The 24823-nt window shown below is 37.9% G+C and overlaps 1 protein-coding gene and 1 long non-coding RNA gene across 4 annotated transcripts in view; one reads left to right on the top strand and one right to left on the bottom strand.

Moving 5' to 3' along the window:
- DNAJB6 (DnaJ heat shock protein family (Hsp40) member B6) overlaps positions 1-24823 on the bottom strand; it is a 67161-nt gene that overhangs the window by 30610 nt on the left and 11728 nt on the right. For all 3 annotated transcript variants that reach the window (XM_035316412.1, XM_035316410.1, XM_035316411.1), the window contains exons 4-8: positions 22456-22515; positions 21986-22096; positions 11794-11919; positions 10762-10903; positions 9145-9215 (exon numbers count right to left, since the gene is read on the bottom strand). In XM_035316412.1, coding sequence (XP_035172303.1) covers positions 9145-9215; positions 10762-10903; positions 11794-11919; positions 21986-22096; positions 22456-22515 — 510 coding nt within the window. The remainder of the gene's footprint in view (positions 1-9144; positions 9216-10761; positions 10904-11793; positions 11920-21985; positions 22097-22455; positions 22516-24823) is intronic.
- Positions 1727-5399, top strand: LOC118161264. Its single transcript, XR_004747918.1, has 2 exons — positions 1727-4214; positions 4443-5399. It is a non-coding gene; the product is annotated as an uncharacterized LOC118161264 (long non-coding RNA).

The raw sequence follows: 24823 nt of genomic DNA, 5'->3' as shown, positions 1-24823 counted from the left end.
ACTTTGCTTTAACAAATGACAGCTTGACGCTTTTTAAAAGTAAGTGGTTTTGAAGTAGCTTTCTGCTAACAAATAGTCCACAAACCCAAGGTGCACACTGGCGATATACCTCCAGGTTAGAAAGATTTCTTTCCAGGTCTAATCTTAAGCCAGAAAAGGGCTGAGCAGTATGGCACATGCAATTATTTGCTTTTCCATTAACAAGTTTCCAGGTTACTAAAGCTTTACTTTTCAGTTAACAAGTTTCCAGGTTACTACAGCTATGTCTACACTGGTGAAGCCACACTGCTCTGACTCTGGTTTTTAATGAGCAAGGGGAAACCCTCTCAGTTTTTACAGTTTGTACAGAAAGGAGGCTTCACAAAAGCTATCTTAAGTACTCAATGCTTAGATCTCAAAATAGGGTTCATTTGACTGCAGAAGAATTCAGGATTTCCAGCGCTCTCCAAGCAGGATACCTTCCCAAGAAAATTAGGAAGGGGCTACAGAAACCATATATGATTTTGCCATACAAGAGGGTAAGTTTTAAGATTTTATTCCAAGATGTGTTTTATGGTTTTATGACCCAAATGATGCTGAGTTAGAATTCCAGGAGCTTGCCTGTCCACAAGCTTCTCTCGGAAATAAATAAATAAATAAAAATGCAGTATATTCAAAACCCAAGTACAATCTGAGTATATTCAAAACCCAAGAGTCTACAGTTTTTTTTCATGCATCTAAGCTCTGCAGGAGATGCTTCTGTGGCAGCTTCCCGTAGAAATATGTTTTTCTGACATAATTAGGTTTTTAGCACACTACTGAAAATGTCCCAATTAACCAAAAAACAGCTTTTTTTCATTGTAGTAACTCTAGCTTCAAAACACACATATTGCTGTCCACGTAAGATTTAACCCACACTAAAAATAAAAACTTGGAAACGTAAATACTTTGCCCACATTTTTCAAACAAACAATCCAGTATGCCAAATGAATCTTTGTCATGACGTTAACCTCTTAGCTTTCATCTCAGGACCCAAAATGAGGCGCTCTGAAGCTCTGCAGTCTGTTTTTGGTGAGAAAAGAGAGGAGACATGCAAGGGCTCATGGCAATTCCAAACCCCATTCCCTGGGACAGTCATCAAGGCCCTCGCCCTGGTTTCCTCTTTGTCACCGAACACCCAATTTGTCCACTACAATAAAGCAACTACTTACCTTAATAGGTTCAGAACATCATCTCCCACTTGAATTCCTCTCTTGTCACCTACACATCCCAAAGTGGATGCGTTAGGGCAACAGTCATCACGCACTATCTGTGCCCTGGATGCACGTGTTGCCTCCTATCTTCCCAGCTCCCAGCCTCTACAGCAACTCCCAACAGGGAAGGGATCTCCACACACAGCCCCAGCCATCCCTTCAACTCCTTCATCACTAAAGCATCCCCTGGTCTCAAAACCACAATAAAAATGTTGTGAGCATTAGTGTCAACCCATAGGAAGAGAGGGAAAAACAATCATGCTAAGGCAGACCCTCCAAAGAAAGGTCTGGAGGACATTGCACCCTTCCATCTCAACCTGCTCCCCAGCCAGAGTTTTCTGTTACTTCCATGTAGACCCAAACACTTGCTTCTTACTAAATCATATTTTTCAGAAAAATGGGTCTTTAAGGCACCAAAAGCTGGAGAATCCACTTCTCTTGGCAGGTTCTTTCAACAGTTAATCACTCGTGTTAAAAAATGTATGTTTATCTTCTCATTTGAATTTGTCTAGCCTTACACAAATGTTTATATTCTTCTTCCAAACAAGGCAAACTTTAATAGCAGTTTATTCTTACTGTTGTACTTTTTTTTTTTAAAGCATCAAACTAGGGTTTGGTACATCATCCTCAGGCTGCAGAAGCACCTCCTGTTCCTGCCCTGGCAGGGGAACCAGCCTGTGCAGCAGGACGCAGCATTAGCCAGCAGAGAAGGGGTCGGGTGAACAGGGGATGGTGAACAGGGGATGAGGGCAAATGCCCACTGCTTGTGGATTGACTGTGGTAAATTGTGATTACGTTTTCCTGAAGAGGAAAAGCAACAGGCAAATGAAGGAAAGTCCTTGGAATTTACATCAACAGCACAGAACAGGCTGGGCTGGTTTCCTGCTTCTCCCTTACTGGTTTCACGCCCTGCAAGCTACATCGTGAAGCAGCATCGTCCATATCAAGCATGTTTCTTCTTGGAGCTAAACCATACAAGCCCAGCAAAGACAGAACTGGCACTGAAGGTATTTAATGAAAGGAAGACTTTGAAGACTGTTCTGTTTACAAAGTCTGAAGATGAATCTTCCCAAGAGAAAAATCTTCTACATTTTTAGACCCATTCCATAGCTACGTCTAAGACTGAAGCCCAGAAGTTCATGAACATCACCCATGGTTGCAAGCAATACCAGATGAAAGCAAAACAACTTAAAGTGAATTTCCAGCTCTCAACTACTCTCCTGAAGGTTCACCTCCCAGCTTTTATGGAAGAACTTAAGAATCTCCTTTACTGAAACTTAGTATACGATCAGATCCTTACCATCAAGGTATTGATGGTAAGCAGTAATAAGAAATGCGTATGTACAGATTAGCAGACTAATTCTGGGAGGTGTCTGAGCACTTAACAGGACATGTCCAAATAAATGAAGATAATGAAGTGTAATCTGGTGAGAAGTACTATTATTAAGGAAAGCCTGGCCAAAGTCTTTTGAAGAAAAAATGCCTAGTCCTACAATCTTGCAAGAGAAACTGGAGGAAATGCTGAGCTTTGGCATGTGTTTCTTCTCCATTTTCCTCCTATGAAATGGTCTCATAGATAAGTCCAAAACAATTATTAAACATCCATTGTGTGTAGCTTGCTTTGGACAGAGATATTGCAGCAGAATATGTACTCTCACACAGGCAAGAAGCAGAACTCTCCTGCTGAGTAAGACAACTATCACAACTGCATGACAAGTGCAGGCAGTTTCTGTACTGGTTTTTGTTCTGTTCAGAGTAAAGGTGAAAGATGCCAACCTACATGAAAAACGTTTGCCAGAGGTGGCTATGATGACAGTTACACAAATGTCTGATAAATAAGCAAGTTAATTTTACTCCATGCATCAGTTACAATGATCAGAGACGCTATATATATTTCTGGGGAAAAAATGAAATACCATTGATCTGCTCAGCTCCTCCACCATGTGTTAAAGCTTCTGCAGGCATAGGAATTTTTTTTCTCTAGGTAAACTCCCCTCAAATTTCAATCAAGCTCGTGACTGCAGCTGAGGCAGAAGAACTTTATTCCAAATCTGCTGCTTTGCATCTTTATCTATTTCGGTAACAGCTTCAGGCAACAGGGTTACAGACAGAACCAAAATAACTCTCTATAACTCTCTCTTCTGGCAATCAGGAATGCGTGTTCCAAAATTTGAACTTTGTGACCGATCACACAAGCTGCATTCCTCACCCATACTATTAACTTATTAAAAATTATTTACAAATGAGAAGCACTGCAGATTTCACATGTGATGTTTAACATTCAGTAAAAGGAGGAACTGAAGTGTCTGAATGTACCACGCCATTTGTTATTACCAGATGAAAGACAAGCATCCTTACTCTAGTCTTTGAAATCCAAGCGTTAATATTTAATCTGTCAGAATTAACATTCAAGTTTTTTTGAAAGCATTCATCTTTATTCTCAGTGCCGGTGAGCTTACAACTACATTTTTTCCCCTTTTTCTACGAAGTTTCTTTCAAAGTTGGCTGCATTGAAAGGAGTAGCTGGAAGAGCTCTCATCTGTGATTCAGTAGAAAGGATAAGCTACAGAGCAAACTAAAGCATTAGGAGTTATTACTGTAAGCCTCCAAAATACATTCTCCTGATTGTCAATTTTAAGTAAAGCTCAAACGTTATCTATTCCTACTGATTTTTAAAATGAACTCGTAATACTGCAAATGCCAGCATTATTTAAAATGCCAGAAAAGTGAAGAGACAGTTCCACTAAATGACATCCTTTTAATAAAACTTTTTATTTACCTTCTGAATTAAACATAGTTTAATCCCCGCCATTACATTTTGAAGCTGACATCTGCTCAGGCAGAAGACTTCAGCTCCCTTTATGCAGAAGATAATTAGCACTTAGACCAGCAGTGCAATCTGCCTCACCCCAAGAGGTCCTATTTGGATACTTCGGATTCAGACACTACCACATCCAGACTACTGCATGTATTTCAGACACGGTAAGCATGACGGGATATAGTACTCAGGGGGGTTTTCAGTTAACTTCCTACCAGCTGCTGTAGGTAAGGTAATACCTAATCCAGCAGGAAGCCTGCCAGAGCAAAGTTAGTTTTCAGAGAAGTTTCAATGAGTTTGAATCAGCAGTCAGCTCACGTGGGTTCAGTTACAGGTCATGTGGTCACAGCATTTTATTTTTTTTCTTGTTTTCATTTTCTTTTTCCTAACAGAAACATCTAAAAGTTGGGGCTTATGGTATAAAACAACCCTTTTCTGCTCTAACTTTTCAGTAGCGCACCTCACTGAACCATCAGGTCTGATCAAGCAGCAGATCCTCTACAGTTAAGAAGTCCAAAGGTACAGTTTGCAACATGAACAAAGTAAACTTGCTTGGTTCCAGCATTACTGCAGCATAAGGACCATTTCAGCATCCTGGGTAGAAGATAAAAACCTTTTTACTTAACCACCACTTGAAGACAAGCAATAACAAGAAGAAAACCCAAACCATCTATGTTTAGTACTATGTAAAACAAGTTTGAAGTCACAATTCAGTCCCAAAGTAAACAAGACCAGAGAGAACAGATAGTATATAAAAAGCCTTCTTTTCTTATGTCAAAAAAAGCAGTTTCCAAGTCCAGGTTACAGTTCACTAGCAGGGCACTGATGTCTGTATTGCAACCACGCTGTGAGAACACTGACTTAAAATAAGCCTAAGTTCTAAGACATCAGGACCGAAGAGAAAGGTTTGAAGAGAAAGGTTTTCCAAAAGCACTTTTGAAATGCTTCCCCTAAAAGGCTAACAAGAATTCTAAGTTAAAGTAAGGGATTGCATTCCTATAGAGTGCTTCTGAAAAGTTCCCTGGTCATAAGCAGCATTCAACTGTAACACCATGTGACATGCCAACAACCATCTTCGAGGTAGACAAAATCTTTTTTTTCAAGCACAGATTAAACTAAGGCAAAGTAGGAAACAGGCTCACTTTCCAAACAGAACAGAAGCCGATTTGGGAACAGAGTTTGGGTTCAAAAAAAAAAAAAAAATTTAACTTCTCTTATCACTAAGCAACCCCACAGATGGTCTAAAGCAGACACACACCTAAATACAACACAGACAAGCCTCCACTTACACCTAGAGCTAAAACACTTAGAGACAAGCAAACAAAAGTCAGATACGAATACTGACAGAGCTGACGGAGAAGTATAAAAACCTGGGGCTTGTTTAGAGGTTGCTTTGGTTTTTAAAGTCTTTTCCAAGTCTTGTCTTCAGTATTTGAAGACACAGTCTATTATTAATCGCAAGCTGATAGAGGACATCTTACAAATGCTAGGTACACTTAGCAGAGCTTTCTTACTTATACCACAAAACGTCTGAGTCAACAAACAAGGTCTTTTAAGAACTGAGAGCTACAATAGCTGCAACAATTTTAAAAATGTGAAGCATTCTAAGGCGAAAATCTAAATTTCTTCCATAAAGCAAAGTAAAAGGGTAGCTGCCATGCAATCTGAAGAGAACCTTATGTTAGTGTATTGCGTTGAAATTACTGCCATGCAGAGACATAAGAGGGTGCACCAAGAAAAAGCATTACAAAGTTATTGTATTCTACCAATGAACTTTGAAGCAGAGCAGGAAAGACTAAGTGACACAGCAGGTTCAAGAACTCCATCTTAGTTGTTTTCAAATCACTGGAGGTGGTTTGTTTTAAACTGGGTGGTGTCCCCAAACACTCAAAATCAATCCCTCGTGTGTGAAGAAATTGTACTTTTAATCATACAGTACCCGTTTTTGACAGCTATCTCATCCCACTGCATGCTCAATGTTGTAAACCCTTTAGTAAAATTAGGAATCCTTGTTGTTAAGTATTTTGTGCTACTATGGCCGAAGCTGAAGTTTAAGGGAATTTGTTGCCCTGGGTGAATCATTACCAAGTGAGTCAGTTTTGTATATACATGCAAAGTACATATTAGTAAGAAGTTGTACAGAAGTTTTCAAAGCAACCTAATAAATGTGTTTTACAGAGAAAGGAAACTCATTTCAGCAGCAATATTACCAAGAAAGTTTGAGTATATAATACATAATAGGAAGAATTTAAACTGGATCCACAGAAACACAAAATGAGGATTCATTTTGTGTATTACAAATTAGGCTGGATGCAAGAAAAAGGAGCTGTGCTATTTCAATTAATTCTACATATTGAAACAGGTGGAGATTATCACACTTTGGTCAACTACGAGAATGTGCCAGTTTTCACATCCAGACCTGGAACTGCCAGTAGTATATTTGGACCAAGTTTCCACCCAGTTCAATTGTCAGCCTGTTCAGATGCTAGCATATGGGTATCTGCTTACTACAGTAGAGATCTTTACTCATGGATTTACTGATGGAACTTGTTTATTGTCTGTTTTTGTGCTTTGCCAGCTTCTCTTTCTGCCAAGGAAGTACAGTGCTGCCTTTTAAGACTGCATCTTTCTCTAGCTCTGACAATAACCAGCTTCAGGGATCTCAAGGCAGAAGAGAAACAATCCAAAACACCGGATCTTCATCAAATTTACACTGTTAAGGGATTTCATTAGGGAACCTCTGAGTGAATGGTCTATACCTCTATAATACCACACTTTTCTGGTTAAGATCTAACACAAGCATGTGAGTAGAAAACTGCCACTAGCAGCTATGCTATCATAATTACCTTCTTAACTTGAACTAGTTAACTTAAATGTTAGCCTAAAAGATAAAAATTGGGAATAAAATAGAAGGTAAAGATAGGAAGCTTAACATAAAAAGCTATGGGTAACCACAGGAAGGAATTCAAACTCAACTCCGGATTGTCCTAATTTTATTTGAGTTGGTTAACCAATTTGAAGCACTTTTTACAGTTTACATAACTTAAAGGAACACTGTGTGTCCTAGAAATGTAAATTAACATTTTTCATAACTCAAGACATCACAACAAAGCCAGATTTTGAAATAAATGGATTTAGTTGTCATCTGGATCAGGAGGGAACATACAAGGGGAAGGACAAACAGCATCAGTAAGAAAATGCTTAAGTTCTAGACTGAGTTTGTGCTTCTACACCAAAAACATAACACTGAAGTAACAACTCTGCAAAGAACTTGAAAAGGGATGTAACATCTGTGGTCCCAAAACCAAAGTATATATTAACATCTTCTTATAACTCTTACTTTATTTGGTTGTATTAAATTAACATTGAAGAAGAGGGACAAATTTAAGTCATGCTAACTTTGCAGTAAATTTGAATCCTATTCTAGCCGTTTTTTAGATTGCTGGTTTTGGGTTAAATTGAATCAGTTATCCTGCATGATTAACACGAGCAAATCTTTTCGATATATTTAATAATCATCGCATTTGTTAGTACAAAGCAGATGGTGTTCAGTAAAAAGGCATTAAGTAATCATTTAAAAACACCATGCTTTTTTTTTTTAAACATTAAGCAAGACTGAAGAATTTGGTGAAGGCCAGATGTTCAAAGCTGGTGCACAAAATTGTACATGTGTAATTTATTTATGAAATTACCCAGAGGCTGGCAGGTGTTAACAAATGCCAATACTCATTTGCATGCTTCCCCTATGACATCAAGTCATCTTTCACTAAACTTTGAAAAACTGGTCTTAGCTACAAATTTACACTGCTTCACTCCATTAATTAAAAAAAGGCATCCATCTTTATTTTTGTTTGATGAGTAAAAGATATTTTAACCAGTTAAGATATTTTAACCTTATTTAGCTTTGATTTGTCCCTAGTAATTTTGTGCAAATTAGCTCCAAAGTCACCATGCTTGTTCTCAAAATGTGAGAAATTTTTTCAGACAGCTTTTAAAAAATTACTGATTGTTTTCCTGTATATTTGTGTTCGCTACAGATTTTTTGAAGCAGTCTCACAGTCTCAGAACTTAAAGCCTTAGTGTTGTTTTTTTTTTTTTTTTTTTTTTTAAACAGAGTGATTTATTTTTTGCCCAGACCAAAAAAAATTAGGGCAAAAGATGGAGTTAGAGAGTCAGCCTCTGAACACTTCTTTAAAATAGGTGCTTCAAATACAGGTTTAGAAAAGAAATTAAATATGTTTTCAGTCACACTGAAGAAAACATCTGTAAAGAAAAAAGGCCCTCATCCTTCAGATGGAAGAAGAAGGTGGTGGGAAAAAAAGCACCGATTTCCCAAGTTGCCCAAATCACACACAGACACAAGAAGGTTACAAATGCCATTCATGAAAGAATGCACCACAAACATCAGCATTTATTCATTTTGAATTTTTTTTTTTTTTTAGCAAATGACAAAAGACCCAGCTTACTGGCTTCACTTTTGTTTACCTTTTGCTTACATTACACATTTAAACATTTGTCAAAACTTACTAAGTTGTCTGCATTCATGCACAACTAGAAAACATCCTTAATTTATTTAAACCAGAAATGCATTACCAGAAATGTATTAACATCGTTCACTAGTAAATATTAAAAAAAAAGTTGAAATTATTAAAAAGTTTATCCTGGAAATGTTAACTTCACAGCAGACTTAAACTACTAGTTGGCTCACATTTCAAACAAATTGGTAAAAGCAAGATTCATGCTAGTGTTAGTGTACATCTTGCCCTAGCACTACTGAAGGATCATGGTTCACCTTGGATCATAGATAATAAAAAGAAAAGTGCATACAGAAATTTACAACAATTTTAAGGACAAAAAAATGGTCCTATTGATGTGGTCCCAACAATAAACTCAAAAGTCTATGACAAATACAAGCTCTCCTTGAGCTATTTATACTACTTAAGATTAAGTACGGATATACAGAAAGTTGAGTTCATTTGGAATCTTCAAAAAATGTTCCTGTCAATCCTCAAATGGTGGCTGTTATAGCTTAAAATTTCTGTTAAATGCGTGCGTTGAATTACTTGTTATCCAAGCGTAGCAGCTGCTCCTTACCATTTATTGTTAGCGACCTTAACTGGCCATCTTCTTCAACTTCTACTCTCTCTTGTCCGTTCTCAACAATTCTGTAGGACAAATAACACAGTTTGTCGTTTTAGAGCACAGCAAGTGGTTTGAAAATATACACCAGACCGAGGCTTTAGATAACTAAGTACAATGGAGCACTGCCTGCTTAATACAACTGTAACTGGCAAGCTTTCACATTTAACAGTGCACGAGCTGAAACTAGCAACAATCTGCATTCCCCCACTGATATTGCTTATTTATAGCAGGGAAACTGCTTTGTGGAAGTTTGAATCCTACAGTTTGTACAGTTCACAGTTAGAGCTGTCACCTCAAATTGTCACAGCTGTGCTGACGCTACTTACAATTACCTAGAACTAAATGTCTTTTTTACAGATAGAACTGTGCTGTCTTGATGTTGCATTTAGTATCATTTGTTACATGCATAATGTTCTAGATCCAATCACAATTCTGCTTAACATAAGACACGCAATACAGTCTTCAATCCACTTTTAATTTGATCAAAACAATTAAATCAGAGACCTACTGTATGATGAGTTTAGGACTAGGATATACTAGAAAGAATTTAAGTATACTTGACTAGAACAGGATATTATTAAAAAGCTATTTGGTTTTAGGTTGTTTGTTTTAAAAACAGGAAGATGAGCAACGTTTAAATTATTTTCAAAAAATTTAATTCATGCCAGAATTTTAACTATCTTGGCATTCTCCCCTCATGAATGCAATGAAGAAACCACATGGTTGGATACAAACTTCTCTGACAGACTTAGTGAAGTGAACAAACCCACATCAAAAACATGGAGAAAGGCTTTCTGTCCAAAGCAAAGTGTTACTCAAAGTTACTCCATAAATTCCCAAATGCAGCCATTTCTCCATCACATATGGGTACATAAAATACCTGAAAGTTCCCTTTCCAATAAATAGGAAAAAGTTTTCTCCAAAGTGGGTGTAAGTTGCTTAGTTCACTTAACAGATGAAACTAAATTAGTTTTTACACAGAAATTTAACTTCACTCAAACACTGTATGGGAAAGCACACTAGAGCAGATGTTAGAGAAAGTTATTTTGTGTATCTCAAGTTTCCCAATTCCTAGTCAATAGCTTCAAGATCAACAGAAGCCAAGCACACTTTTCTCTTCGAGAAGCCCAAGCTGACTTGGTAGCCAGTAGTCAAACACCATGATAAAAGATGGAGGGTTCTGAAAGCCCACAAAGACCTCTGCTGCCAAGTCCCTTTCAAACAGCAAACAAGTTGCTGCCATCATTTTTCATCAGGGCAGTTCTCACCACCGGCCTTATGCAGTTAAACCCTCCTGGACTATTAGGAGTTTAGACAAAAACCCTATCTTCTTTATTTCCCCATGCTACAGCTGCAAGCAACTCAGCAATGCCAAGTGGAGTTACAAAACCCAAAGCAACTTTTTGCCTTAAAAAAAACTCACATAAATCCAAGTTTTGTTATGACCACATCATTAAAAATGAAAACCACATACAAATCTATGTATAACTATTGATGTATACATATTTATATGCATGTATGTGCAGCTATGTATTTCTATATAGTTTCATATAAACGTATCACTTTTACCTCTTTGTAGTAATTTTTCTGCCATTGACTATTTTAGTTGAGGTTGATACTGATTTGAAGTTACCCATGCCACTGCCACCAAACGATGCGGAGGAAAACGAAGTAAGACCTCCATGTCCCAGCGAACCAAACGAAGTAAAACCTATTAGGGAAAAAGTTAACATGAAAAATATTCGACCAAAACTGTATTACTGCATGACTGCGAGCTTCAAAATTATCAGCCACTGGGACTACATCCTAACTTCACAACACCCTTTGACGGCTGCATCAACACAACATCAGTGACTGATGGCATTAAACACTCGTTTGAAAATAAAAATGACTCCAGCACTATTGCCTTTTCCCATATGGACCCACAGTTCCAAATACTGAACACTGTCCAAAAACTGATTGTCCCTTCCTTTAAAGAAAAGCCATTCAAGCCTGTCAGCTGAACTCAACCATTATATCACTCTTTCCACTCAATGTAAAGCTAATGACTTTAGACTCTGATTTTTCATTTTATCATAGAAGACTGGATGCCTTGGGTTAGCAGACAAAACAAGTTTTGTATCACTAACGTGCCAAGTAATACCAAAGATCTTTTAACACTTCAAGAACGCTGAGTAGCAGCAAGTCTCAGCAACCTCTGTGACACAGGCTTCGACATTCAAGTTAGCTACCCCTAACTCATACTTAGTACTACCATGGGTTTTAAGCACATTTTCCCTAGAGAGTTTTCAGGATCTTACCTAAAAGCCATCACACCAATACTCAAATACAGTTCAAAAACAATTGCAAAGCCATAAAGAAACTGTAGCACCAGAATTAAGAATGCAAACAATTCTACCTATTTGAGGTCTGTTTATTTTTCACGAGCTGTCAGATAGACCTAAGGGTTTATTTGCATTCAGACTTTTCAGAGAGCATCCTAAAATCAGAAAAATGGCCTCACAGTTTATTAAATGAAGGCAGCTTTATATCAAGACTTATTACATCAAGATGCTTTGTGAACCAAAACGGAAATTTCCTGTTAAGTATTGTGATATTTACCTGTGTCAAATGAAGGAAAAGCACTTCCAAAACCAGGGAATCCACCAAAAGCAGAGAAAAATGATCCACCACCTCTGCTTCCTCTTGGACCCCGCCTGCTCCCAAAAAAGTCTTCAAAAGGATCTTCTGCAAAACACAAGACATTTAAGAGGTTAATCTCACTGAGTGGTTCTGTATTTAAACATCATTTTCTTCAACTAAAAAAAAAAAATCCTGTTCCAGTTGAGATTCTTCCTTTGAAATACTTGATTCTACTGAGCTGAACTGAGCTCTACTGAGCTCTAAAAAGGCTCCTTTGGGACTAAATTCTAACTCCTGTTTACATTTACAAATAATTATAAAGTGGTTAATCATTTTAACTATTTAGAATTAAAAACCAGTAAACGTAACGTAAATGCTCTTTTATTTTTCAGCGCAATGCAGTTGGTAAGAGTTAAGACAATAGTATACTTCAGATGCTCACATAGCATAACAAAGTATGACAGAAGAAATCAAATCAGCATTTATTTGAAGACAAATATGTCCACCGAGTTAGCATTTGACAGATTTAGAACTTTTCAGATGCAGAATTATGACCCCTACACAGCAAAATTTAAATTTAATAATTCCTAGAATATTGCACACATTTATATGCACTTTCTAGTTTACTGCCCTACAAGATTTATTGCAGACCACCCCAATGGTGTCTCTAAAAAGTAACTTCCAGATAGGTTCTATCAATAAGTGAAATATAAAAAGAACAGCCAGGGACTGACTGATGACTCATAATCTTTAACTATTCTACGTGTTTATTTTAGCACTTGCCACATTAGGCACTTCAAGCACTTATTCTGAGGCACATTTAGGTAGTAAATTATGGGACACCGTTCATAAACCTACAAAGAACCATTCAGGCCCTACCAAGCTGTGTCTTTATATAATGCACTTTGCTTACATATACTTTATATTATATATATAAATAAAATGATAACCTATACAAGAACTTCCCTATTTACTTAAAAGTAATCAAATTTTCCTAAAAAAATAGATATTACTAGGACTGTCTGAAAAATGCTTTTTCCTAATGCTCTTAAAACAAAGAGTAACATGCAATTTCAATCATGTAAGTATTATTTTTATCAAGTACCTGTTAAATTCAGAAGAGTTCAACTACTTCAACCACTTTCTCAATCAGAATCAGAACCCTACCAGGATGAGTATTGTACACTAACAACAATTTTACAATTGGACAACAACAAGTAGGCATTCAATATTGGAAGGTAAAAGTTTTAAATACTGCTCAGACTGAGCTCTTCCTGGGAAATGCAAAAACTGGTGACAGCAGCCACAGAAGTATGAAGGCAACACAAGATTCTTGAACTGTGAGACTGTTCTGATATTTTCAATTTGAGAAAAAAAAAGTTCAGAAACTCAGTACTTAACCCAGCTCTGGTACTACTTCAAAAATCCAAACTGATTTATGCCAAGTCACCCAGTCAATGCAGCAGTGACATTACTAAAGCAATCAATCTGATAATAAAAAGATATCAGTTACCATCTGTTTTAAACATGATTACTTAACAGAAGCGAAGTGTCACGATGTATTCATGCTGAACAAATACAGCCCCTGAAGTCCAAACACATACTCCCACGAGCAAAGATATAAAATGCCAGGAACAACCAAAATAACCCTACCTTCCCCCTAGCTTCCTCAGTTATTGACAAGGCAGGACACCAAGTTTTTATCTTACATAGAGCAGACAAGCAAGTGATAACTTTTTTGTTCCTCAGACTTTGTTATGCTATTTGTTATTTTAGAACAAGTTTTCTTCAATACAAAGATGACCCATTACTATATTTAAAAGATTAAAAATAAAACAGGACCCTTGGGCATTGAAATGAGGGAAGCTATAACCAAAATCAGCACTTTCTTTAAATTGTCATGGTACTTGTTTGGGAAAAAAATGGTGGTATATTTCAGACTAGCTTATCAGTTAGCAAGTGAAAACACTGCAGTTAATTGTTTTGTAGTCCAATTTATTTTCGCTAGAGTGACTCAGAAGCTCGTTATGAAGGTCATTCACTCACGTGTACAAACGATCTATATTATATTACTCCCTCTGTTAGGCTTTCTATTTATAGTCCAATTTTTCTTGTTACCTGGAGTTTGAATAAAAACAAAACAACCTACCATGTAAACTTGGAGTTTCTAATCTGCCACAGCATAACAGGCTGTTCTGCATGTGAAACTCTCCTCTTCTGCACAACAGCAGCAAAAATGCAGGTTTTTATGGGAGATCACAAAGCCTCCCCAGAAATCCCTGCTGTCAGCCCAGCTCTAAACATATTATTGCCTACTCCTAGCTACATGAAAACCTATAACCTAGATTTGGGCATGATGTATTAGCCTTTGGCAACCCTACATACCGAAGAAAGAAATCAGTACTCTACTTCTAGCCTCAGGTCATTTCTGTTTGCAGTCTGGATCATAGTCTTCCGATGCTCTTCCACTAATTCTCCCCAGTGAGTAAGACAGTTAAACCACTCCCCCTGCAAATGACTGCTGAATCCTCAGCAAGACAGCTTATTTGGAGACAAGAAAGTGGCTTTCCTGGGGGAATATCCCCCCCCAAGACTATGTTGCCAGCCATTCAGGTACAGCATGAAGAAAAAGAATACTAAAAACACTGAGGAGAGAGGGCAGCAGGAGGCTTCTCCATTCAAAATGCAGCATCATTTGGTGTATCCACTACCAAACACATGTAAGTAGAGCAACTTAAATCATGCAGGCACTGTTTATGCTTTTACACAATAAATCAAGATGAAAAATAGCACCACTCAGGAAAATCACAACATTTCAGCCTGGTAGGTCTCTCTTGTGATTTAGCAGAACCTTTCTATGCACAACAACCTTTGTGCATAGCTAGCTTTTCTAACATGGTTCAAATGAAGTGAATACCACAATATTGCCTTTCTTTTTAAATGACTTCTCTTACAGTAGTCATTTTGGTGCAACTTACAGTCCATACAAATTTCTTATTGGATGTTATAAACACTCAAAATCAACAAAGCTAAGCAGAAAAAAAGTAAAAGTGAAGGCCTATCTTAAAACGGAAACTACTATATAAATACTATACAATGTGAAAGCACAATAAAACCAAAATACTGTGCCGGTGTCACCTTAGAGACTTAGTGAATACTGCCTGGAGATAATCCACAGTTTATTTTAATCTGGGTATTACCAGAAGCTTATGAGAGGACAGAATACCAGATTCCATTTCAAAAGAAATGTTGCAGCACACTTCTGACATGAAACTTGTGGCACCATCAAGGTGATGCCACAGCAAGAATCAAGAGACACCAAAAGATGAGAGATTTTGAAGAAGCCATCAAGACAGGTTTTCTACTGGCATGAGATAATATGGAAATTTTGGGGGGAAAAAAAAGCATGTGCTTAAGCAAAGAACTTACAAAAACGTATGAAAAAATGAGACAATTTCATGACTCGTTGTCATTTGGTAGGAAGACCTACCAGTTGGCAGTTAACAAGCCACATTAACATGAAGCTACGAACACAAAAAAAAAAACAGCAACACAACACTGTACATTAAGTGTCAGAACTTTCAGGTGGGTTTCTTGGGAGGTGACATGTTCCCAAAAGAATCTTCTTACACCAGAAAAAATTTTGTGCTAATTCAAACACAGCAACTACCCTATTCCTCTGGGTAAAACATTACACCAGCTCACTGTGTACAACAGAATCTTACCTTAATTTTCTGTAATCACAGGAAAGAATTTAACCTCAAAACAAATCAGATACAACCATCACCACTAAATATCTCACTGCAGTTCAAAATCTAGGTCATGATCCTCCCACCCTCAGTTCTCAGCTTTAACAGAAACAGGATTTTCTCACTTGCAGCAGCATGATCCACTTACAGAATACTAACACAAGATGTGGTCCTGTTTATCTTTCTTTCCTGCCTTGTGATCACAGAACCACATGACAAGTTGCATTAATTCATTGATGAAAAAGAAAACACTACACGTTTGTATTGCTAGCTTTCTGTTGCATCCATGAGCTAATCTGACTCAGTACTGGTAAGACTGCTGTATCTGAAAGTATCCAGGAAAAGCACCATAGCATGGAAGAAGGGACTAAAGAAGGGACTAAAGAAGGCAAAACCTGAGAATCTACATCTGAGACAGCCCACAATTCGGTTTGATTTAACCAATTTTACTAAATCAATCTAAGATGTTAGCTCAAATCACCCAAAGTCACTAATATGCCACATTTCCTGTGATGGTCACTTCTACCATGACACTTACCTCTTCTACCGTGGCAGCTACCTGGGCAACCAGAGGGGTTCCTACCAGCTGTACAGAGCCTGATGAAAGGAAGTTCAGCCAAATCACTTCTCTGCAATGGTTTCCAGTGCCACTGTAATAGCAGCTGCACTGGTTCAAGGAAAACAGCAGGAACAAGTGCCCAATGGTTGAAAGGGGCACAGAGACAAGCTTTCAGCACTACTGCTACCATGGTGTCCCTCATGAAAGGGTTAAGCACATCCCAGTGCAGTGCCATCATTCACCTCCAGAAGACTGAGGAGTGGAGATAAATTGTGCACTGTCAGCAAACGTTCTCACATGTACTAAGTGCTGCAGCCAGAGACGTTGATAATCTCACAGGTACAGTGTGCAAACGATCACTGCCCTGTAAAGACAGGTTCAGTGCTCAGTCACTACTCGCTGGATTACCTGCCCAAGCAGCAAACCCTCCTTCCTTTATTCTCTGCAATAAAAGCCATGCTATTGCCTCCACCAAAGCATGACACTGAGTAAAAGCTTGTACTGCAAATGCAGGAGGATGACACTATAACTGCAGCACACTGAAGAGTCACGTTGAAAGGCTGCTCGGCCCTCCATAAGGGAGCAGTCAAACTGAACTGCATTCGCTATCACAGCCTGCAGTGTTTCAGCAAGCAAGACAGAACAGGCTGCCTGCCTGCCACAAATTCTTTCTATCAAAGGCACACTGTGAGTGACTTTATGGACCATAACAGAACTGAGCGTAATAAATTCAGGTCTGAATAACACGCTTATGCAAAGGGCTACAGCTATATCATGGGCTAAAGAAAATTCTTGGAGTAGGTGTTTCTATCTTGTCTCCTGTTTGAAGAAAGTTTCAAGGATACAGATTCGCAGAATGCACACAGGACCTCACGCTACAGCTCTGAAGTATACCCAAGACACAGTGAAGTACATCACCAGAGCTGCACAAGCAGCAGAAACCCAGAGGCACTTTGCATGGAAATATTTTCTTCCTTAACTACAAAGGATGCTATAGGCTGCTGTGTTGATGCCATTTACTAAGAACACTGAGATGTTGCAAACACTGCTGATTCATCTGTAGAGTGTTTAAATACAGACTTTTATAATTGCTCACTTCTATAAATTAGATGTCAAACAGATGGCTGCCCCAGTTATTTAAGAAACTTTACTTAGTAGAAATGTCATAGCATTTGAAAGGCTTTCTAATGATATATACCAGAGATCCTGGGTTAGTAATTTCCTAGAAAAAAAGAAGATACTACACATTACCTTTTGATTCCATCTATACCACAATTAAATAGATGTTAGAGAATGGTAAGTTCAACTCTACACAGCATTTCATTTATCAGGCCACTGCCCAAATGTTCAGGCATACCTTAAAAGTGGGGGCATCTTCCACTACCACTGTATGACCTGCTCACCTTGTGCCACGTCCAGCATTTGTCCTCCAAAGACAGACTTACCCTGCTAGCCATCAAAGAAGAACATAAGTAAGTCTTGGGGACTACCAGGTTGAACTGGCTCAGAGATGCACACAATGACTGCAATTAACAAAAGGTAGAGGAAAAAAGGCATGCCTGGGACAAACCTCCTGTTCGGCCATCAAGCTATCAACTAGCTCCTCAACGCATCTACTGGGACATTAGTCAAAGATTCAAGTTTTAAGATGCACAGAAGAATCTGGAGCAAGGCCTCCTTCCTTGCTGCAGAAGAAGCTGTATGGTAGCTTCACTACCCATGGAGCCACTGCGTTGGTTCTGTCTATTCCTGTTTGAGATGACTCCTGCAATGCAAGCATTTTCCTTGAAGCTATCAAGTTATTTCTGACAAATTAATGGTTTTAAGATCTAGACCATTCAGTGACTATGATCTCAGACTGGTGCTTAAATACAGTTGTGCACTTTCATACCAAAGCAATGAATGCACATGCAAATATTTGAGAATCTCTAAATACCAAAAGTTGCACATTTCTATCAACATAATTATAAAGAGGAAAACATTGTGCAAGACAGCTTTAGTTTGAAGCCTCCTCCTTGTTCAGTTTTAGGAATCAATTTGACTAACAAATGTATTTTGCATTAGAACATCTAATCATCATAATTACCACAAAATGGTATTACATATGGATTAAAACCACAACGTGACTGTTAAATACAACCCTTGCCCTAGCAAGATGGTATGTAAATGTCAAAGAGGCTTTCACATTCATCATTTGAACTTGTCATTTGGAGATAACTGAAGCTGAAACGTCTACCCTCCTAGCCTATAACCTTAAGGTAACTATACTTTTCCAGAACTCACATACTGCTTTCTGTAGTCAGTATTACAGTAGTCACCCTGCAGCAATTCTGTTGTTTGATGGAACCAAACGACATACCATATAGCTAGCTCCTTGAGTTCCTCTGTGAAAGTTATAAATATCTAGTTAGCCAGATACAGAAGTTTAGTTCTACCTTTGGATTCCAACATGATTCCCCAGGCTCCCCAGGGCAGTCATGACACTGAGCCTACCAGAGTCCATGAAGCATTTGGAAAACGCTCTCAGACAAAGGGTCTGATTTTCGGGTGTTCCTGTGTGGAATCAGGAGCTGGACTGGGTGACAACATCCTTGTGGGTCCCTTCCAACTCAGAATATTCTATGATTCTACCATTATAGAGTTACAAATATCACTTTACCACATAAGTATAACACTCAACATAAAACTCCACAGATTACATGTAGGTTTATATGCATCATCTGGTATTAAATTTATACTAGAATACATGCTGAATTCTACTTTCCAGACAACAAATGCAGAACACTTATGAAATACTACCCTAGAAGGTATATTGAGAAAACTAGAGTGTTTAAGCACGTTACAGCTGCTAAGATTAGTATCTATGTTAAAAGAGACAGACTTAGCTCAGCCAAAGTCCAGACTGGACATCCATCTGGAGTGGCTTAACACATTTGACCATGGGTGGAAAAAAAAAAGAATAGCAATAAAACATGGTTCCTTGTTGAATTCAGTTGATTAGACACACAGGCATCTAATGCCATTTGACATGCCCTGAAATATCCTACCTAGCTATTGCTCACTGAAGGACAGTGACGTGCTGTAGGCCCTGGGGTGTATTTTCCAGACCATACAGAAGTTACTCAGGCATCTCAGATACTTTAGACCATCTCAGAATCACAGAATCTCAAGTGTTACCACGTGCCCACATGAAGCTCACTGTATACAAAAGATGACTTAACTACTTCAGGAGTTGTTTGAACCATTATATTGGTTCTTAAGTCACTTCTGTGCTCCTATGATGCAATTTTTCCTTTCAGTCTAATTCCTCACTGAAAATCCCTTCCAATACATCTGTTCTTCAAGTCAGAATCTGAGAAGCCTCTAAATCCAACTTACATCAGTTCTTTAATAGACCAGAATCACAGTCAAGTGTTTTTGCCTACACCCAAATATATTAATTATTGTTCTTCGCAAAGCTTGGAGGAGCCATCTTTAAATTAACAAATATGCCTCCAGTGGCAGTGGTAACATTGGGAACCTTGCCACACTGTCAACAGTAAAAATAAAGCAGAAGAATCTCCTTGAAAAGTTTACAACCAAAATACGAATGAAACATTACGTGGAACACAAATAAAACAAATCAAAGCAAGCAAGTACCATATACAAATGGAATAGGGTACCGTTTAAGTACGAAACTTACTAAAATGAGAAATCAATCCCTATAATTACGAGTCAACAGTTTTAATGTCGAAGGACAGTTCAAGAATAGAACAGCTATATGGTATGGAAGATTCGACAGTCAATCAGACATTGATGTTCCAAGGCAGTACTTTGCCATACAAAAAGTACAAAAGGGACCAGCATCTTCTCCTTTCTTCCAATTACAAAAATCATAACACATGAATTTGTCAGAGACTGAAAACTATCACTGAAATAGCTCAGTAGGAAAAAGCAGATTCTGCTGTAACAGTGTTACAGCAAGCAAGCCCATACGCCTGAGTTGAGAGCTGACCCTGCTGTCAAATTATCAGCTCAGGCTCAGAAGAGCACTAGCCTTCAGGCACACTTACTTTTACAACGTATTCGCCTGCAAGGCAAGGAAGAGAAACTCTGACTGAGCTAATTCCAGAGCAACACATAGCAAAGGCGTAACTTATCTTTGCTCCATTTTTAAATGTTTAGAGCTGCCTTCAGAATATTATATATTTACATTTGAAGAAAGTCTGAAGAGACCTATCAGTTAACAAAATTAAACAGAAATTAGTCAATGTCTGACAGAAGGTCATCTCCAAGTAAGGCGCCCAGGACCACATCCAGGTAGTTTCTAAACATCTCCAAGGCTCCACCATTTCTCTGAGCAATCCATGCTGGTGCTCCAGCACACTGACGATCACACTTGTTTCCTGATATTCAGAGGGAACTTCCTGTTCTGTGCCCATTGTCTCCTGGCCTATCAGTGGGCACCAATCTGGCTCAATTTTTGATATATTTCTACAGACATTTGCAGACACAGATGAGACCCAACTCCAAGCCTTTTTATGATCACCAATACCAGCTCTCTCAGACTTTTCCTCATGTAAGAAATGCTCCAGTCCCTTAGCCATCTTCATGGCCTTTCACTGGACTCCTTCCAGTAGTTTCATCCCTCTTGTACTGGGGAGCCCAAAACTGGACACGGTACTCCAAGAGTGGGCTAACCAGCACTGAGATCACTCATCTTATCTCAAACTGAAATCCTCTTTTACTATTCTTCTACTGTGGGAACAGTGAAAGAGCTTTATCTTCCCAGTTCAAGCCCCCACCCCACTCACCAGTATTTTACTAAATGCTTCTTCCAATCCATCCTTTACTTCTGCTGATTTCCCACTGGATTCTTCCTCTAATCACTTCAGATCTGCTACTTACCCCAGTCAGACTTTTCTAGCTAGCCATCTAATTTACCAACTAACCTTCTACTGGATTAAACCTCTAGCCTCTCAAACCTTTCTCTAATCTTTCATTATAGTCAAACAACCAAATTACGATCACTGAGGAGTAACCTAAAGAAATATATAATTAAAATTTGAGCCGAATTAGCCATTTTAGCTTTTAAGTAAATACTGAATACAGGATGTATTCCTCTTTTGCTGCATAAAATGTTGACCTATAAACATGCACTGAGATATTGAATGAGAACTCTACCACTTGTGAAGAAGCCCTCACACACTTGAGCAAGCAAAATCAAAAAGCCAAAAGAACATCAGCAATATGGTAGAAAGATCACTGACAACTTTATCACATATTGCTTCCTTTAACTAAATGAAGCATGTAGACTTCAAGAGCTATTTAAGTTATCCATACCTTTAGGTGCTCTGTCCCCCAGGAAGACATGTGACATAAAATTTGGAAGACTATCTAGATTATGTATGCAGCTGTTTTTATTTGGTACCAGAAAATGATTCATGGTATACCATTTCACATTAACTGTTACAACATAGCTCTCAGTGTTAACCTACCCAGTCCAGCAGCTCTCAGAACCACATTAAATATTTACAGACCAAAAGAGGTCAAATTCAGCAGACTAAGTCAGAGAGAATTCCAGTGTATACTTTTTCTGCCCAATGTTATTTCCTTCCAACTTACAGACAGATCACACATTTTCACGTTTAAAACACATCTTCTGACAAAACATGTACTGGTAAGCCAAACTTATTCTGTACTACCAAACCAACTAGGACTAAAGTGGACGGTAACAAACATTTCATTATTATATAAAATAGCAATTGTTTACCACCAAATTGCAGAGCTACTTCTCAAAGCCGTATTACCTATGTTTGTTTTCTAAGAGTGAACTTTTAGCCACACTTCAGACAAACGTAATTAAAAGCAGTAAACTACTTACCGAAGAAGTCAAATGAAAAAGGGTCCCTTCCACCAAAAAACTCCCTGAAGACATCCTCTGGGTTACGGAATGTAAATCCAAATTCAAATGGATTATCATGATGACTTCCACCTGAAAAAAAAAAAAAAAAATCAATTACCCTCACAAATTCATATTGACAGAAAAGTTCAGACTGATACTTTTTTGAGTTATTTAAAAAATACACACTAAGCTTTCTAGAATTCCTCTATCAGGTATCCCTCAAGTTAATTACACAATATTTTTTAATAATTAATTCTATTTTCTGTTTCCAGATATCAGTAATATGTTTTGTAACTAGAAAAAATGTAAAACAATTGGAAATTCAATTTTAAAAATATTACATTTTAGGCCTTTAGGAATCTGGAAATGCCAGATCACATCTTAGAAAACTGCAGAAAATGGCTTTCCACTAGAACAGTGAAAACAAAGACTGGTAGTTATCAACATACCTCCACCTCCATTTATTAAGCCTTCTTTTCCGTATCTGTCATAGATGTCACGTTTTTTAGCTACAAGGAGAAGTTGTACATTGTATCAGTAAATGAGCAGATTGGATTTAGAAAAAAAAACACTTAAATGGTATTCTCAGCTAAACATCTCAAAGCTAGCTTATTTAAGAAAGTTCAAAAATGAAACTGATAAGATTTTTTTGTCAAAGACTACCAAAGCAGTTTATGTTCAGAAAGAGTAGACATGAACCTTTAGACTTAGCAGCATTTAGTTGTAGAAGCTTAGGTTCCCTTGTATCAGGAAAAAAAATACGGAAAGTTCCAGCATAAGAACAAACCTCACAAGGAGTTTTGTTATTAAAAAAGAATACTGCAGTCTTCATCTTAACTAGCTACCATTCAAAGCTTTAGGATGTAAAGCTCTGGAATTCAATACTCTCCTCCACCTAAGTGTGATTTTAAAGTTGGTCAAAACTTGACTAGATAAAGCCCTGATCATCAATCTCCAAAAAGGAAGATTCCAGTCTCTCTGGCAAATCGTCCATTGCAGTGCTTAAGCATTCTCATTGTAAGCATTTTCTTCCTTCTATTCAACTTGATTATCCCTTGTTGCAGATTTACCTTGGCATTGCCTCTTTTCCTTTTATTGTGCTAGACCAAATTAATCATTACAAAGTTATAAGAAAGGAAGGACACTGTTTTGTATGGGAGACTACAAACTCAAGTTAATTATAACCACTTCTAGTTAAACATGGGGACCAAAGAGATGTTAAAAAAATGCCATGGAAGCATTTATCTCAAACTGCTTGTTCTCTATAATTTTAGAAGACAGGGAAAGGCTCTTAATTCCACTGCAGATCAGCATTCCGATGTCCATGAGAAAGGGGGAGAAAAGTTAATTCCACATCACTACGTAAGAAGAGACTGCACTGTTGGTACTGGACAGGAACCCGAGAGTACCATGCAGACAGGCAACTTATTTTGCTTGCACTTATATAATATTAAACTTAACATACTATTCCCACAGGAATCTTTTCAGGGAAAGACATTTTTGAAATTTAAATAGTATAACTTAAAGAGCACACAGTTACCTCAAACAGCTGCTGAAGAGTAAAACACTTCCTTCTAACAAGAAATTAGGTTTTATATACTGGCTAACACAAAGAATGGAAACTTGCAACAAATACATACACACAGAGAAAAGCCAGGTACCTTACCCGTAACGCCTTTCTAGAAGACAATTTTTAAACACAGGAGGTTAACCTGCCCACCAGTGAAAAATGGCCAAAGCAGCAAGGGTGAACCAACTGTCAGAAGGGGCAGGAAACAGCAAGGAAGACTTGAGGACTCAGAAAGCCCAATGTTCAGCTTGAAAAATATAATGTTCTTGAAACCTCAAGGGACACGTGTCCTATCATCACCTAATTTCAATATTCTTTGCATATGTAACCCCTTACATAACTATTCTTCTTGCAGAAGTCTGTCTTCATTCAAGCCAATAGTGGTGTCAGGAAACTTTATGAAGTCTGCAAGACTGCTGATTGCCTCTCAACTACTGGTAAGACATCAATACCTTTGGATTTGGTCTACATCCAAAAAACAGGCAGCATTTCCATAAGATATTCTGAAATTCTAGCAACATACTGCTTCTGAAGAATTCAAAGCTCTGTACACCAACCAGTTCTACTTCTCCCATGCCAATTAAGAATCAAAACCAAAGAAACAGGGTGTATGAGACAGCAGTTTGATAAACCAGGCCAAATTCTGAAGGGCAATTTAGATGCTGCTGCTACTTTAAATATAGCTTTCCCAAGCTCACTGGTCTCAGGTGAAATCAAGGACACTTCAGAAATAGCATATAGACAGCTGCAGTCAATTACAGAGAAAAATAATCAAAGTTCTTAAACCACTTTGTTATGATTCAGACTGCTTTTGCCAGTACGCTCACCAAAATTAATGCTGCTTTTCAAGCAGAAAGATACGGGTGAACTATAAGCTCAATTACTGCACCACACGGGTCAGGCTAAGCAACTGCTTCCTAACAATTCAAAATACACAGGCTCTCCTCAGTATCACAGGAGACTGAATTTATGGAGTTCACCCAAACACAAGCCAAGTTTTCAAGCAACTATTAAAAAGTCTCAGGCTTTGTCAAAACTAGTTAATATTAAAAGAACTAGAAACAGTAGATACTTCAGAGGTTTTCTAGCCTCTTTTGTAATGGTAGATCTCAAAACACAAGCTAAAAATCTTTTCACCTCCCCCACAGCAAGTCTCATTAAAACAACAGAATCTGTAAGACATTATTGGCATTACTAAGTTAAATTCCCTAAAAACAGTATCACACATCCTCACGCACCATAAACTT

This window comes from Oxyura jamaicensis, chromosome 2 (assembly GCF_011077185.1).
Source record: "Oxyura jamaicensis isolate SHBP4307 breed ruddy duck chromosome 2, BPBGC_Ojam_1.0, whole genome shotgun sequence".
In the NCBI taxonomy this organism is placed as follows: Eukaryota; Metazoa; Chordata; class Aves; order Anseriformes; family Anatidae; genus Oxyura; species Oxyura jamaicensis.
The sequence above is the reverse complement of the archived record's forward strand: the minus strand, read 5'-3'. Positions and strand labels throughout refer to the sequence as shown.